Genomic DNA, 17198 nt, shown 5'->3' with positions numbered 1-17198 from the left:
ATTGGACAGGATTTAGTTCTAGTTCAGCACATGTTGGATTTTTATTCGATTTATTGATGGCTGTTGGGATGTACAGAGAATTTCAACAAATACAACAAAAATACCTCTAAAATACATTAGATACCCTAGCTTTAAGGTAAGCCTATTTTTAATTCAGATTGTATTGGCTGCATTACATATTGTATGTCGTGGGATGACAAATTAGAAGGCAGATGATTTACTTCATGGTTAGTGCAGCTGTCCGTCCTGCCAGCGTGGCACCCATGAAAACATAGTGAAGAGCACTGATATATATATTTGGCTGTGTGAGTGAGTGAGTGAGTGTGTGTGTGTGTGTGTGTGTGTGTGTGTGTGTGTGTGTGTGTGTGTGTGTGTAAACCCTTGTTATTGCCTTTTAACTTGTGATTCATTCATTCACATTCACATAAATGTTGTAGTTTTGATATCGGAAAAAACATCTTTGACTTTCATTGGTGAACGAGCCTGTGTGTCCTTTATTGGATTAGTGTTTGTCTACTATTGTGGTGTAGTCAGGCTATATCCTTAAATCTTAGACCCAAGCTCTCACTCGCAACCACATGTGTAAACTGCTTACTGTTTTAAACCCTGATGGTCAATTGAGTCCAAATATGTGCACGTGATTAAGTGTGCATGCGCATACACATGATTAAACCCATGGCATCAAAATCTCACTCCAGCCAGGGAGGACCCGGGGGGACAAAGATGTTATTAGGAGGAGGAGGAGACATTTCTCTTAGTGTGATAACGTAAGTCAGACTTTGCTGTCGGCTTCCTGACTCATTTGAAAAAAGATGAGAGAAAAAGATCAAGAGCAGCTGTGGTTGAGCAAGCTGGAGAATGAATGAAGAGACGGAACGCTGGTAGCAAGAAAGCTGGTGAATCAGATCAATAAAACATTATTTTCTGATTGTTCCACAGCAGTTAAGTTCTAGAGCACAAATAAAGACACCCACAGCCCCACACAACTCTGCTCAACCCTGCAGCGGTGGGCCGCACTGCCTGATTTGGTCTGAATACGGCCATTCACTCATCTGGCTGTCAGACCCGCTGCTTCTTCCCACTTTAACCTGAATAACAAGTTGGATCCACATGGAGAGCCAGGGCTACTGTTAGCTGAGAGGCTAACAGAGCGTTAGCTGCAGCATTGCCAGAGGGAAGCACAGCCAGCTAGCCTCCACTAGCCTCCCAGCTAACGTTAGCCCCAGCTCTCCGTGTGGATCCAACCAGAGCCCCAAGCCCCGGTTTGTTATTCAGGTTAAAGTGGGAAGAAGCTGCTGGTCTGACAGGCAGTTTGAGTGAAGTGGAGCCTGTGGAGGAAGCACCAGGACCATCGGGGTGAAACAGTCCGCGGAGGAGCTGCTATATTTGGCTGCACAGATAGGAAACACCTCGGCTGACAGGATGTACCACTCTGTTTGGGGAAAAAAATCTTCTTTTTGGTTTATAACGGCGGTTGGCAACTAGCGTATTAGGTGCATTACCGTCACCTTCTGCTCCAGAGTGTGGACCAGAGATGAAATCCTACACATTAATCCTGTCTGTCAAATAAACTCAAAGAAAACTCTAATGTTGGCAGGTTCATTTAAGTTTTGATGCTGAGCTCCTGAACTCCAGTCTTCCTAAATTCTTTCTTCATATATTGTCTTTCTTAATCATACTTAGTACAATCTATGCTTGCATGCATAATAGTCTCCTCAGCCAGCTGGAAAAAAAATATGTGCATATATCAGCAACAGCATCAACAATCAGCCACGAGTTGGAAAATATTGGAACATCAGATATCAGCAAAAAATCCAATATCGTGCATTCCCATCTGTTCTTTTGTAGTTGAAAATGAAAATTTGAGTTGAAAATTTGAAATCTCCTTTCCACAGGTTATAGCAAGAGAGATACTTCTTTGAAGATTTGTCTTCATGAAATCCCCTATCTCTCTTCACAGGGACCTTCGCACCTCATATTTAACGCAGGTACGCTAAGTTTCTTTCTGCCCATTTCTAGTGTGTCTGCAACCTGACACTAAAAGCATGAGCAATCTCACACCGACCCAGCCCTTACAACTACCCTGCTGGCTAAGTCCAGCTGGTCACAACTTCAGCTGGCATTACTTAACTGAGTCTGATAATGGTTGGCCTCGCGACTGATAGACCTAACGTTAGCCACATTTATGTTTTGTGCCACCCAACAATGTCTTCAACGTTCCACACCAGAAAAATAACGCGATAGCCTACCTTCAACGGCACAAACCAAATAAAGTTATCATCCAACTGTCAAATGCCAAAGCAAAGCACTCGTGACATTACTCTTCGCTGACCAACGTTAATCCTAATGTTCTGTTAATTATTTTCGCTAATAAATGCTAACTTAGCAGATAACATTACCAAGCTAATGTTACAAACCAACAGAAGTTGCCCCTAGGCCAGACACTAAACTGACTGATGCCAATTACTACACATTTGTGCTGTTTATAAAATAATTTAACACAAACTCATTCTATATTCTCTCAGTATTACGGTTGGCATACCAATTCAAAGAAATGAACAGCACTGTACTTGTACTTGTTAAGTAAGTTAGTAACTTTACAGTAATGGCATCCGCTTGGAAATAATCACAGAGGAAATGTACCAGACAGTGATTAAACAGCGCAAGAGCAAATAATCTCATGGCAGCTCATTAACTTATGTTGGCGACTCTCAAGACTTTATACTACATATGGTTACGCATTAGCCATCCATACTTACTGAGTTGAGCTGAGTAAACTGGTGTGATCATGGAAGTTAAAAAGCAGATCTGTCTTCTTCCACAAATACATTGCAAATGCGCGCGCAAATGCACAATTGCACAGGACACCTTGAGAAAAAATTAGTACTGATGCACTATTGACTCACTTTATCCCAATTTGAGCCAAATGAGTTCATGTACTCTCTCTGCAAACAATGTACATTCTATACAATATTACAACATTTTGCTTCAGAACATGAAACAACTGTAAAGACAGACAGACACACATTACAAACGGGCAGGACATTGGATTATAATTAGATTTTATTAAATCATTAGCTAAGAGTAATGAATAAACAGTTGCTCTAGGAACGTTCTTTAAAAGTTGCAAATTATATAACCTTCAGAGAACTTTTGGGGAATGTTGCCTAAAGGTTCTGTAAATGTTTTTTTTAATAAAAAATAAATAAATATCAAATTATATAACCTTTAGACCAGTGATTCTCAACTGGTGGGTCACGTCCCAAAAGTGGGTTGCAGACAGCTGGTCAAAAATAAATAAATATGATATGAATGATATGAATATAAGATGGCGAAGCACAAATATGACTCGGTGTATTTAAAATGTGGATTTTCATACATTGAGGATATAAAGGGACAGAAACCCCAGTGTGTAATATGTAGTGAAGTGCTTGCAACAGAGTATGAAATAGGGCTCTGCGATTAATCAAATTTTATTTTCGATTACGATTTTGGCTTCCAATCATTATGAAAACAAGATAAAATGATTATTGTTTATTATTGTCATTTTGTAATGATGTTCTCATTTTGTCTTGTGTTGCAAATCTAGCACATCCCTTTCCTTTACAGCGGTGCGCTTTCGCTCCTCCATAAAAGCCTCTGACAGGCGGCTGGCTAACCTGCCTTCACCAGGCTAACTGACAGCTGAAATTTACTGAAACAAAATAGTTTGCATGTTGGCTCCACGGGAAGAAATCAACCGTGTGTGTACTTATTGATTCATTGGTTTTATTTCCTCACCCAATATAGCGAGTGCATCTGCCTGTAGTGTAAAACCGGGGCTAACCGGTGCTTCCTCCGCAGGCTCCATTTCACTCAGCTGCCCAACAGACCTGCTGCTTCTTCCAACTTTAACCTGAATAACAAACCGGGGCTCGGTGCTCCAGTTGGATCCACGGATGCATCGAGAGACACACGGAAACTATGCAAGTAGAGAGGAAACAAGGAAATATGTTTTTAGAGATATGAGATGTCTTTTCTTCTGAAGCGTGAAGTAACGTTCATTTCTGATCATGGTGGCAGCTGATCACAGCTGGATCAGCTGTCAGTCAGCTTTAACAGCTGTGGTGACTTTTGATGGAGTGTGTGTCTGCACACATGTGCACTGTGCCGACCTGCATGTGAATAAAAACCTGCATTCTGTGTACTGTGTCAGAGGCAAAGGAACCATTTCTCCTGACAGAGTGCGTTCATACCATTTATTAATTATTTGAGTCTGAATTTATTGATATTCTGGTTGTGAATTCATTATTTAATTACCCTGAATATGATCAGGGTGTCTTTTGACCACTGTAAATTATTATATTTATTAGCCTAAATGTTTCAGGGATAATTTAAATTATGTAACTCATATCTAACCTGACGCTTAGGAATTTTCAGCTTCATGTGACTGAATGGATATGACAATAAATTATGTAAAATATAATGTGTTTACACTGTGTTTGTTGCTGACAGACAGACTCTCCCTGAGTTTAATTTTATCCATAATAAAAGTTAATAGCATAAATAACAGATCATGAAAAGAAAAACCTCTCTAATAATTAAACAAAATTGTTTATGGTTCTTTTGTTGATCAGACGGACAATTAACAATTGATTAATTTTTAACTTGATGGTGAATCAGAAAACAGATAAAATACTAGAAAATGCATTTCCTGTGGAAAATACATGTGAATGCTGACAGCTGAAATGAATCGAAAAGCTTTGATGAAAATGCAGAAATGTGAAATGAACTGTTAGAAATGAAGCTGAAGTGCATTTTCTAAGGAATATATGAGTTGAAATACATTGTTATTGTTATGCTATGCATTGCTAAATTGTTGAAAAAGCTTAATATAAAAGTTGAACGGACACATGAGTGTCCTCAAAGACCAAGTTTAACATTTAAATGGTTGCTGTAGCTTACAGTATGAAGAAATAGTAGTCAATCAAAAAACATACAGAAGACCAAATTGTAAAACGTTATGGAAAAGGCAAGAAAAGGCAGAAATCTGAAAATAATTACTCATTTGAAATTCCAGCCTTATCTGTGGCCCCCTGGTAAGCTCCTATTAACATCTACAGGCTTTAATTTTGAAATACAAGTCCCACCCTGATTTTCCTGTTAGATACAATTACTCTATGGGGCTTTGATTAAAAAAATAAATAAATAAACAACCTCCCCCTGAGTTCCCTGTTAACAATTACTGTCTGGGGCTTTTATTTTGCAAAACTACATCCAATTCTTGGTTTCCTCTTAAGATACAGTTACTGTCTGGGGGCTTTTATTTTGAAAAAACAGCCTCATTTGGACTTCCCTGTTAAGATACAGTTATTGTGTTGGGCTTTTATTTTTAAAAAAAAAAATAGGCCTATCCCTAGTTTCCTGTTAACATAAAATGACTGTTAGGGCCTTTTGTTTTGAAAAACAAGCCTTGTCCTGAGCTTCCTCTTAAGATACAGTCTACTCTATGGGGCTTTTATTTTGAAAGAGTGTGTGTGGCTGGGTGTGTTTATGTGTGTATGTGTGTGAGTGTGTGTGCGTGTGTGTCTGTCCTTAAAAAATATAAGAAGTTAGACAGAAAGAAGTATTTGGGTGGAATAAACCTTTAAACCTATAAAAAGTTAGAAAGCAGTAGTTGGGTGGAATGTACCTTTAAAATTATAAAAAGTAACAAAGAAAGCAGTATTTGGGTGGAGTAAACCTTTTACCCAATAACTACTTTGATAGAAAGTAATATTTGGGTGGAATAAAATTTTAAAATTAAAAAAAGTTAGACAGAGAGCAGTATTTGGGTGGAATAAACCTTTAAACCTGTGATTAGTTAGACAAAAAGTAATATTTGGGTGGAATAAACCTTTAAAGGCAGAAATTTCTTGGATAAAACTTAATATTTTAAAAAGTGTAAAAGGTAGAAAAGCTGAATACAAGCATAAATGTCCTTAAAGAGCTGAACATTTTGATAGTTGAATGGTTTAAATAGCTGAAGGTGTTGAGGAGTTGAAAGCTTGCAAAAAATTGGAAAGACAACACAATTGCAGAAATATCATGTTATAAAGTTACTTTAGCGCCCCTTTGGGTAGAATTAAATGAAACGTTACACATTTCCGTAATGTCACCTTATGTACAACATTCCCAAATTTGGTTGCAATCCAATTCAGTATTGAAGAGTTATTGCCTATTAAATGCATTAGGCCATGCTCTCAAAAGTTTGCTAACCAATTACAGACAAACTCTAAGTGATATCCAAAAACAAATGAATAGGTTTTGTTCAGGGTCCTCTAAATATGGTATGTACCAAGTTTGGTGAAGATTAGATGAAATATGTGCCAACAGAAGCAAAACATGTCTTTACCAAAAAATCCAAAATGGTGGGAAAAATGTTTAGGCGCAAATGGGCGTGGCCTATATCAGTCTGATCAGCATCATCCAAGGAACATCCTGACCAAATATTTTTTGATAGGACTTAACGTTCATGAGTTATTAGCTAAAACGTAAAACATGTAATAACTGACCACATGGTGGCGCTATTGGTACCATGTTTTAATATGTTAAGCATTTTCACATGGGACACCTATACGAAGCATAACAAAGGGGCTGGAGAACACAGGTGCTCCCTGTGGAGGTTGGCTGAAAGGGTTTGTGGCCATGTTAACCACCAGGCTGCTGAAAGTGATGTGAGTCCAAAGACTATCAAGTCACTGGCAGAGACTGCTGCATGAAGCAGCAACTGGCTCTGGCTGAAAAGAAACAAAAAGAACTGGGCGGCAAGATGAACATCAGCCAGCAAAAGTGGTGGGGGGTGCGCCTGGGACACCAGGTGTCAGCGTTGAGCCCTCTGGAGGTGTTGTGGGCCTATCTACAAAACACCAAGGCAGGAAGGTGCTTACCTGATGACCCCAGTAAAACTTCTACCCCTATCCTCACTGCTGGCTATGTTTTACAGTCTGCATAAACAGGACTGAGTAAATGACAGAAGAAACCTGGACTCTACTGATCTTCCTTAAGTTCTGTTGCTGATGGTTATGATTTACAGTCCACATAAACAGGACTTAATCATTGACAAAAGAAACCCAGACTTGACTAATCCTCTTGAAGTTCTGTTGCTGAGTGGGCCCATCAATGAAACACCAAGGAAGGAGGGTGCCCACCTGATGACACAAGTGAAGCATTTACCCCTACCCCCACTCAAGGAAGGATTGCCGATAACAATACGGGATTGTAAAACTAAGTCCTATGAGCTCAACCACCTCACAGTTGTCTTTCAGTCCCTTTTGTTTTCCCCTCTTTTTATTTTGTCCTCCTGCTTTTCTCATCTTTCTCTTTCATTTCCTCACTTCTTAATCTTTAATCTCACCCCCTTCGGAGATGGAGAGCAGATCTCCAATCAGAAGCAGTGGATAAACATCAAAAGGTTGCAAGGACTGATAGTGGAGGTGAAAACCTCCTTGCCACAACAAAAACACAGATAACTGGTAAAGGAAACATCATCAGTGTGTTTCGTGCTCCCATCCATTATGTCTTATCATCTTATCACAAAGAAGATGATAGATAAAACAGATGAGGATAAATATTTTTCTTCCCAAAATAGGCCATTTTATTTTTTATAAACAATGTCAGTTTGGACAGTGTTCAGACAGTACACAATGAGACTGGTGCACCAATGTATAAAAAATAAATCAACATAAATATGTGTTTATGTACAAGTTACATATACAATGTACATCTTAAGATAGAGATGTATAAAGATCATATTTTATAAACACTGGCAAGGATCCGACCCTGAGATTGACTGTAAACATAACAAGTATCCCAATATGGGAGAACATGAGTCTTGGCTTTCATCTCTCACCCCACACACTGAAAAAACAACATTGTGTAGCAGATACTGCATACCACTGCAAATTTGTGTGCAGAGTGTAAAATGGCGCAGTTACGCTCAGTACATACAACAGGAAATGTGAGACCACAGTACACTGGAAAGTATAAATCAGAGTAATTCCTTGACCGACATTCTACTCCTCGTAACATCTCAGTTTGCCCTCATGTTGATGAATGTTGTAAACCTCTAAGTGGGCGACATGATATGAGAGTCTTAGCTGAGGTATGAAGGCAGAGAAAGTCTTAAAACACAATGATTCTGATTTCTAACACAGAAAATGGATTAGTCTCGTCTTTGCTCTTCTAATGACTTCTGTTATTTATTCGCCTGTTTGCCACCCACCACGTTTATTCTAATCTGTAAAATGTCTTGCACACCCTCTGAAATGCAGTTTAAAATCAATGAAAATTTGTATAAATTACAAAGTCCAATAAATATTAAAGTCATCGTGGGTGAAAAGCAGAGGGCAGTTTCTACAGACATTTCATAGGAAGGCTTGCTGTCATTCAGTTGTAGGAGGTGAAATGAGACTTATGTTTGAGGCACTCCTCAGAGCTGCCATCCTCTTCCCAATCCTCCTCATCCTCATCCTCACTGTCAGACTCCTCATAAAAGCTGATGGTTGCCTGGATAGGGAAGTTCCTCAGTAAGGCCTCTCCATCGCTGTACAGATAGTCGAATGACTTAGATTTGGGCCAGAACAGCCTATTTGAAAGGAAAAGAATAAGCATCAAGCAACAATCATGTACTCATACCCACAGAAATGTACTGTAAGTATCAAACACATGGTCTCATGTGGTTCACAGCATTGATGGCAGTATAAGAGTTAAATAACAAGTAGATGCTGTTATTTAACCATGTAGCACTCTCAGGTGTGTTGATTCCAAGCAGGATGCTGACAAACTGGTTTTCCACAAGGCAGTGTCCATATGTAAGAAGAGAAATGTGTAGCAACTGAGTGTACACTGACCTGACAGGGTGCTGGAAGGCCTGAGGTTTCCCATCTGACGAGAAGCAGTCTGGCACTGTGGGTCTGGAGTAAGGCTGAGGAAACACAGACAAAAACAATGAGTGCATATAGTCACTATTGAGCATAAACATCAGTTTTGTATTCAAACAGTACTCAACAAGCAATTCTGAATCTCATGAATTCAGGAAAAAACATTTTGGACATCAATCATTGTGGGGATTTTGAGAGTAATTTGGAATTTTAAAAAGCAACAAAGAAAGGAAGAACGGTCACACCGGAGGCCTGTACTACAAAGCAAGTTCAACATGTCCAGGATATCTTTTCATTATCTGGCTTCACTGAACCTAACATTGGCCGTCCAGATAACTAGTACTACGAAGCTGGTTATCAGCTAGCTCAGTCAGCCCAGGGTTTTCCTATCCAGCTACGAGCATGTTCATGTGAAAGAGGTGGGGTTGTTAATTACAAGCGACATCGTCAGAACCATGAATGAAGTACTTCATGATATGAGATGAAACAATGATACCAAGTACCTGCGGAAAACTTCTGTTTAAGAGACAGCAAAAAGTCATATTCAACGAAGTGAAATGTAAATGACAGCCTGTAATCATACAATATGATTATATTATATATGATTGTATATGATGACTCAAGTACTGAGAGAATTTTTTGCTATTTAGTTGGATGATGAAAAAAACATTCTGAATATGTCACATAAAAAAAGAAACATAATGCCAGACTGTCTCTGCTACCGAAACAAAGAGTGGAAAAGTAGTTAATGACTGATGAGTCTATCTGACTGAAATGTTGCATTTATAATCATGGAAGCCAATTAACAGTGTGTGGACTGTTTTTCTGATAAGAGACAATATTTTGTTTTCATTTCCAGTTATCATCACATAGTCAGAGTGTAAAATCATCCACACTGTCAGCTGTCACTCCGGGGATAAATAAACTTTATACTATTAAAATGCAGCTAAAATCATTATTATGTGATTAGTGTCATAAACAATCTCTCCATTTGTTAGAAGCTCAGATTTAAAACCAGAGTGGAAACAGAAAGTCTGGAACAATAAAATGTTTCCACTGACCTATAAAAATATATATTGTTCTTTTTTACATGTCACTTCATTGTAAACTCGGGACTTTTGTCCATGTCAGGATCTTGTAGGAATGATGACGCTTTTTGATCTGATTAGCCAGTGATCTGATTAGTCAGCGGTCGGAGTGTCGACAGGTTGAAGTTAACCTGACACGTCACTTAGTGTGTGAAGGGAGCAGCTCAGTAACAAAGTGTGCCCACTCCAGAAGGACTGTGGGAATTTCCCCTGTGCCATTCTCTCCCCAGAGGTGTTCGCTTTGGCATTTTCCCCCTGACAAGCAGGAGTGGTGCCTTTTGTCTCATTACAACCCAGCCTTACTGATAAATACATTTTAATAAGAAGAAGAAGAAAAAGAAATTAATCAAGTTACCCTACTTTACCTGCCAAATGTCAGAAGAGGAAAAGCTATGGTCATGTGCTGATACGGCTGATGTTAAAAATGAACCATCATTTGGCTTCAGACTTGTGTTAATTTCCCACCTGGGTGTCATTCTGTGTGTGTTACCTTCCTGTCAGGGTTAACAGGCTTGGGTGGAGGATGACAGCCATATGGCTCTGTGTCACATTGCGTATTTCTTCCCTAAAATTGTCATCTACAAATCTTAAAACTAAATAAGCAGCTCCTCCAGTCACCCTGCAGTTTTACACATCCTTTGCAAATTAAATGTGGGATTATTGTAAATTGTCAGTTGGGGTCAAAGACAACTTTAAAAAGAGATGTTTGGATAGAACTCAACCACCTCCTTTTGGTCTCATTTATTCTTATTCTACATTTTTTAGCAGCTATTCGTACTTTAAAGTGCAGCCTTTACACTGCCCTTCATGGGATAAAAAGTGTTTCAGAGGGAGTGAAGAAATTGCTGACAGGCCAGTGTGAGAGGGGAAACTACTTGACACCTTCCTTGTTGCCCTGTGGCTACTAATGGTTTCCATATGACTGACTGGGGCAGCATAGGGTCTTAATGTGCACAGGAAAGCACTGACCAGAAATGCATCATGAGACTTTTTTTTTTTGTTTGTTTTGTAAGACATTTTGACTCTCAAAATAGCTCATGGTATTTTGAGGACCAAGATTATTTACAAAACACTCAGTGTAAATTAATCAGCTATCTTAGATGAATGGAGGTGTTGTAACTTACACATGACAGCTTGCTGTGTGGGCATCGTTCTGGTCTATCCCTGCTGCTGGATAACCACGGTCTCCACAGTGATGTCTGGCTGTAAGGAGGGGCAAACACAAGGGAGGACTGATTAGAGTGAAACAAATGTGCATTTATAGCCCACTTTTACATGGTTCATGGAATACACTGGAATAGATCCACTTGGAGACATAATACTTTAAAAACAGCTCAGTAAACACTGATGAGAGAAATTTCACTTTGGCATAATAAGTACTCCTCGATATGTAATACTACCTTTGCATCATTTTAATTAAAGATTTATTATATAGTTTAAATTTCAAGACTCCACCGGAGAGATCCATAAGAAAGCACAGAATTTTATTTGCGGACTAACTGCAGTATTATATATTATAGTGCTGTATTGCTCCATTACTCTATCTCTGACTAAACTAGAGATGGTAATAGTTTTGCTTAGGATCTCCCGCTAGAGATCTGCCTTGTACTCTGTAACGTTAGTTGGATGCTATGCAAAAAGCCTCGCTGGATAAACATTTTGTTACCAAAACTATTAAAATCAACACTTATTCTGTTTTGGGTAGCGTTAGCGTATCACATACAAACGAAAAACGGACTTTAAATCTAAATGGGGATGAAATTCCCTTGTTAAAATAATTAAGCCTGGTTTAGGAAAAGCATTCTCTCAATAACGTTGCTGTATTGTTACGATACTTTCAGTTCATTAAAGCTGATTGTCGAAAACCAACCACCGCTATATATACTGTCGCCTAGCAACCATTAGGACTTCACGCTAAACAAAATTTACTAATACTAATGATGTTACTAACCTAACGTTCCATGTGTTTTATGAAATCTGCTGTCGATTAAATGAAGGTGAGATAAAATTGATATCAATGAACACCGTCCCTCAAAGCAACTGTAGCCTAAAAGTGATTAAAACTACCATTAAACAATATTAGCTAAACGGGTTTTACTCATTTCATATTTCAGCCAGAATGTTACGTTTGCCATAGCTAACACTCGGATCCACGCTCTGACCGGTACCTACCTGCCGTTTGTGTCCGAGCTACTGCTCACAGTGAGCGGACGCGACCACGGTGCTGCGCCGAATGACGGTTGCTTGAGAACCAAGCATGCAGAACTCATCCTTCTTTCTTCTTCTCCTGGAGAAATTCTACCGAAATACTTATGTTGATATATTCGCTCGTCGGAGGACAGCAGTTCTGTGTCCCTCATGTGTAAGACTGCAATCGCTGGAACAAACGTTGTCTGTCGCCGAAAGGACTGTAGTCCGGGGCGATGTCAGGGGTTTATAAGCACCTCGGCTGGGGGGGGGTGAGGGTGGGGGGTGGGGGGGGGGGGGCACAATATGATGGAAGGACGACTTGGTTTTTATGCAAAGAAAATGTTTATGAGCCCAACAGAGATATTTCATTGATCCCAGAAACAAACTGCATTGTTCAAATCAAAAAAGTATTAAAGGGTACAAATGGCGGGGGGGGGGGGTACTAAAATACATAAGATTATATATAACTACAGAAAACATCAAACTTCATGGTGGCTTCCTCAACCTGCTGAAAATTCACTGAAATCCAAGTTTTTTTTTTATTTATGTGGTAGGATTTATCAAATCGGCCTACAGGTCAAATAATACTGCATTAATATATTTCTAATTCTACAATTCCTGTAATGTTCATGTAAAGACAGTAGCCTATAGTGATGTGTGGGCACTATATTGCTCCTCACTATATATCCTCACTAGTATATTTATATAGTATAGTGTATTTATGGAGGACTTGTGCTGCAGATCTTCATAAGGGATGGGTGGTTCTAATCTCAATCTAATTTTCTCGTGTTAATTAGTTTATTGTTGCTCCCTGCTGCTTTTCTCACAGATGGTGTCTAACTTTTCTCCTTGTTGTTTTTACAGACAGCCTGCTGGCTTGAAATTTCTCACTGCCCTGCAGAGCTGTGCTGTTTGGACAAGAGAGGAGGCTTCCCACCAAACTGCTCATTAACAGGCTTCAGGGGTGAGGGGCATTACTGGGCCAGCAAACACCAGAATACTTCCATTTCCATAAAAAAATAACATATTTATTCAGCTTCGTTTTCCCATGAAGAGGGTAGCTCCAGTCCAATGCAGGATGCACATTGATAAGTGTCACACGGACCCGTAGACTACTGATTTTATCTAGCCTAAAAACAAACATTCAGATTTCCAGTCTCTTATCTCAACTGATGAAACAAAAATAGGCTTTATGCTTAATGAAATTTCAATTTTCTTCCTTTGTTATTGCAATATTTTTTAGAGCATTGGTGTATTTAAAAAGACAGTCTTCAGTGAAGCCCTGATGGCATTTGCAGCCAGTTATAGGGGGTGTGAGGATGGTCACTGGCTGGCTGCTCTAATGGGCCGTAATGTTCCCTAATGGCCCTTTCATTTGGGTTGAACAAAGCTGTTAGTGGCCAGCAGGAGCCACATGAAGCCCCCGCTGAGAACAAGAGAAGCAAACTGGTGCAAAAAGCACAAATGGGCCTGATAATGGAGAGGTTATCTGCACTCTGTGTGGACACACAAGGATTTGTTTTTAAAACGTTCAGACACTGCACTAATGCCAGAATGAATTACATAGACTGTAATATACAGCGAATATTATAGAAAACATTGCAAAACATTAAAGGACGAGCTAAGATCACCAGAGATGAAATACGCAAATTAGATCATGCGAATCTCATGATTGATTACCAGCAGAAATTATGCTCAGACTGACACCAAGCCAATAGGCTTAGTGTTTTATTTAATTAAACAGTCAGTCAAATGGTTTTAGGCTTTCTTACTCAGGGCCAGAAAAGTGGTATAGTAGTCTCATCTCTGTCCGTGCAGAGAGATAGGTTCATGGGGTGTTTATCCTATCAGGATCTTATTTTAAAAATACTGGTAATATGAGTCAAAGTCAAAGATGCCTTTGGTATAGTTTATGGTGGTTAAGTTCAGGGTAGGTTAATAAGGCCAAGCTAAAAGCTTTGGTCACATTTTATCATGGTTTTGATGTGAAAAGATTGCCTGGATAAATCCACATTACTGAGTCATTCAAATTGTCCCAAGACAAGCATTACTTTTCATACCAATAAGGAGTTAGCTGTGGGGTCAAACTCTCGCACAATTAAGTGGATTAACTGGCTAAAATGAGCATAGAAATGACATGCATGTTAAGAATCAACTGTAAACAAAGCTGTGAACTGTAAAAAATCTTTACGTCTCAGAAAAAAACAGCAAGTTTAAAAAGGTTGGGATTTTAATCCACCATCTTGTTTATAGATAATATCTGATGAAAGCCTTTTATACATCCAGCAGATATAAACACGTCAAATGTAAACCGATTCAATCTGATTCAGTCTTCTTAACATGATACGGGGCAGAGATGTTCAGGGATTAAATAAATTACTGAGCAAAAAAAGTTTTCCAGGCAGCAAAGCTTCAGTCTTCAAGCAGCAACATCATAAATCTTAAATACTTCAGTTCAGTTTGTCTGTTAAGTCTTGCTGTACAGAGGTGAAAACTGATTAATGTTTCACTGCAACTGTTTAAAGACATATGTGGTACACATTTTTATTTTGTAACTTTATTTTGCACTAAAGCAGCTACATAAGTGTTTTTGTTGCATATTTTATCATGTCTACAAAATGACTGTAGCTGACTGTAATAATAAATAAACGAATAAATAAGACATATTTTTCATTCATCGCTGACAATATTTGGTGGGACCTCTATGGTGTTTGGATTTAATTTTCCTCAGATCTCAAGATATCACTCCACAAACCTGTCTGTGTCTCTGTTCTCCAATTTCTCCTTTGTCTCTCTCAGAGGTCGTGACCTAGAAAGAAGAAGAGTGACTCCACACAAATTTGGACACCAGCAGCAGCTCTTTGCACAAAAGTTTGTCTTCTCATCCAAATGCTCTGCTCTCGACAGCAGTGCCCTGGAAAAACAAGGAATGGCACACTTGTTTACTCCTCCTCATCTGTGTGTGTGTGTGTGTGTGTGTGTGTGTGTGTGTGTACTACCCCCCCCCCCTGTTTTCACATTTGCTGACAGCACAGGGGCATCCTCCCTCTGCTCTCCCCCAGAGTGAAGAATGCTGCTAATCGGAGACCAACTGCTCTCTTGTCTTGTGTACATATTTTCTTTAAGCCTAAGAAATACAAGCCCTTATCTTAGTTAATCCTCAGAGTCAAATGAATAGAAAACAATGGTATCATTAAGCATTTCATATGCAGTGCAAAGATTAATCCTCTTTGCTTGTCTTTAGGGACATTATTAGTGGCATTGCATGGTCTTAAAGAAACTGAGCAGCCATGTTTTCAAGGGGAATTATTTTGCAGAATTTTTGATAAATGTACACAATGGTTAACAATAAAGTTTTATTGTATTGGGTTTTTTTTTTTTGGGACTTTGACTCTGAAGCAAACAAAGCTCTATAAGGCTCTTCATATATGTCTAAACCAGAACCAAACCTAAACTAAAGCTGTAAGCAGCGATGAAAGGGCCCTTGCACCTCGCATGCATTGGAGGCAGTGGCAGCTGTGATATCAGTATTGGAGGTCTGTTGATATGACTCAGAATTTTCTGGATTATCAGGCACTGTGTGAATAGGTAAAATATTGCTTCCTGTGTCTAGTATCAATCAATCAATCAATTTTTATTTATATAGCGCCATATCACAACAGAAGTCATCTCAAGGCACTTTTCACATAGAGCAGGTCAAGACTGTACTCTTTAATTTACAGAGACCCAACAATTCCCCCATGAGCAAGCACTTGGCGACAGCGGTAAGGAAAAACTCCCCTTTAATGGGTAGAAACCTCAAGCAGACCCCGGCTCTTGGTGGGCGGCCATCTGCTTTGACCGGTTGGGTTGAGAGAGAGAAAGAGAGAGGGAAAGGGGGAGGGGGGACAGAAGAACAACAATCATAACAACAACAATAAGTATAAGTATCAATAGCCAGGGAAGGATGCCATCAGGACTGTGAAGGACCGCGAAGGCTCAGCCCAGAACCCGGGGTTCCTGTGAGATGAGAAAGCACAAAAAACTCTGGGGAAGAAGCAAAGTTATTGACATGCATTGATGTTACATGAATGCATACAGATGGAGAGGAGGAGGAGGAGAGAGGAGCTCAGTGCATCATGGGAAGTCCCCCAGCAGTCTAGGCCTATAGCAGCATAACTAAGGGCTTATCCAAGGCGAGCCTGGTCGGCCCTAACTATAAGCTTTATCAAAAAGGAAAGTTTTAAGCCTACTCTTAAACATAGAGAGGGTGTCTGCACCCCGGACCAAATCTGGTAGATGGTTCCATAGAAGACGAGCCTGATAGTATAGACATAGGTGCAAAGTCCATGAGTTTTCATGCATCCTAAAGGCTTCAAACGTGTTCCTAAAATGAAAATTGACACACAAAATCCACCTACCAACCCACCAAATTTCATGAACATCAAAGAAACTTTGTTCCAAAATGGTCCTGTGTTTGGGGGCTGCGATGGAGCCCGCTGGCCACGCCTGAGCCCAGTCACTGCAGAAATTTGCCAGTTCTGATGTGAGTTTATGAGTTTTGAGCATCCCAAGGCCCTCAAAAATGCAATAGCATGGGGGAACAATAATAATAATAATTAAAGCTGCAAGCAGTAATGAACAGGCCCTCACACCTTGCGCACATCGGAGGGAGTGGCAGCCATGATATCACCATTGGATGTCTGTTGACATGGCTCTGAATTGTCAGACACTGTGTGAATGACTCATTGGAAATTGTGTATATTATATTTGATGAACTATGTGTCATTTCATCCTCACTTCCTGTTGCACGTAGGGAATACTACATAAGTGAAATATTAATGCAGCAATACATTTACCCGAAGGCAAATGACAGGAATATACATTTTCATGAATATTGGACATTGCATGTAGGAAATAAGTATCACTTCCTGTGTCCACTATGGAGCTAGAGAACACCCACTAATCATACATCATGTTGCTGTATATCATATGTAGACCAAACAATGTAATTTTCATCTAAATCAGATGATGTTTGTCA

At 39.4% G+C, this 17198-nt stretch overlaps 1 protein-coding gene and 1 long non-coding RNA gene across 2 annotated transcripts; one reads left to right on the top strand and one right to left on the bottom strand.

The window, feature by feature from the left end:
• Window positions 1–8200: 8200 nt before the first annotated feature.
• On the bottom strand, window positions 8201–12424 carry ripply1 (ripply transcriptional repressor 1). The gene is made up of 4 exons (XM_044370752.1): window positions 12161–12424; window positions 11113–11191; window positions 8871–8944; window positions 8201–8605 (listed from the first exon to the last, which is right to left on the bottom strand). Exons 1-4 carry the CDS (start codon window positions 12346–12348, stop codon window positions 8407–8409), a joined length of 540 nt encoding a protein of 179 aa, XP_044226687.1. The 5' UTR covers window positions 12349–12424; the 3' UTR covers window positions 8201–8406.
• Window positions 11201–15176, top strand: LOC122995478. Its single transcript, XR_006406796.1, has 3 exons — window positions 11201–11985; window positions 13043–13142; window positions 14978–15176. It is a non-coding gene; the product is annotated as an uncharacterized LOC122995478 (long non-coding RNA).
• Window positions 15177–17198: the final 2022 nt, after the last annotated feature.

Source organism: Thunnus albacares, chromosome 13 (genome assembly GCF_914725855.1).
Source record: "Thunnus albacares chromosome 13, fThuAlb1.1, whole genome shotgun sequence".
Lineage (NCBI taxonomy): Eukaryota > Metazoa > Chordata > Actinopteri > Scombriformes > Scombridae > Thunnus > Thunnus albacares.
The sequence above is the reverse complement of the archived record's forward strand: the minus strand, read 5'-3'. Positions and strand labels throughout refer to the sequence as shown.

What these genes read in the sequence shown, in the direction of transcription:
- ripply1 (XM_044370752.1), bottom strand. Translation starts at nt 12,348, where the DNA reads ATGAGGGACACAGAACTGCTGTCCTCCGACGAGCGAATATATCAACAT. An exon ending in AGCTCGGACACAAACGGCAG is followed by an intron (nt 11,192 to 12,160) that starts GTAGGTACCGGT and finishes CCCTCCTTACAG; the next exon opens with CCAGACATCACTGTGGAGAC. An exon ending in CACACAGCAAGCTGTCATGT is followed by an intron (nt 8,945 to 11,112) that starts GTAAGTTACAAC and finishes GTGTTTCCTCAG; the next exon opens with CCTTACTCCAGACCCACAGT.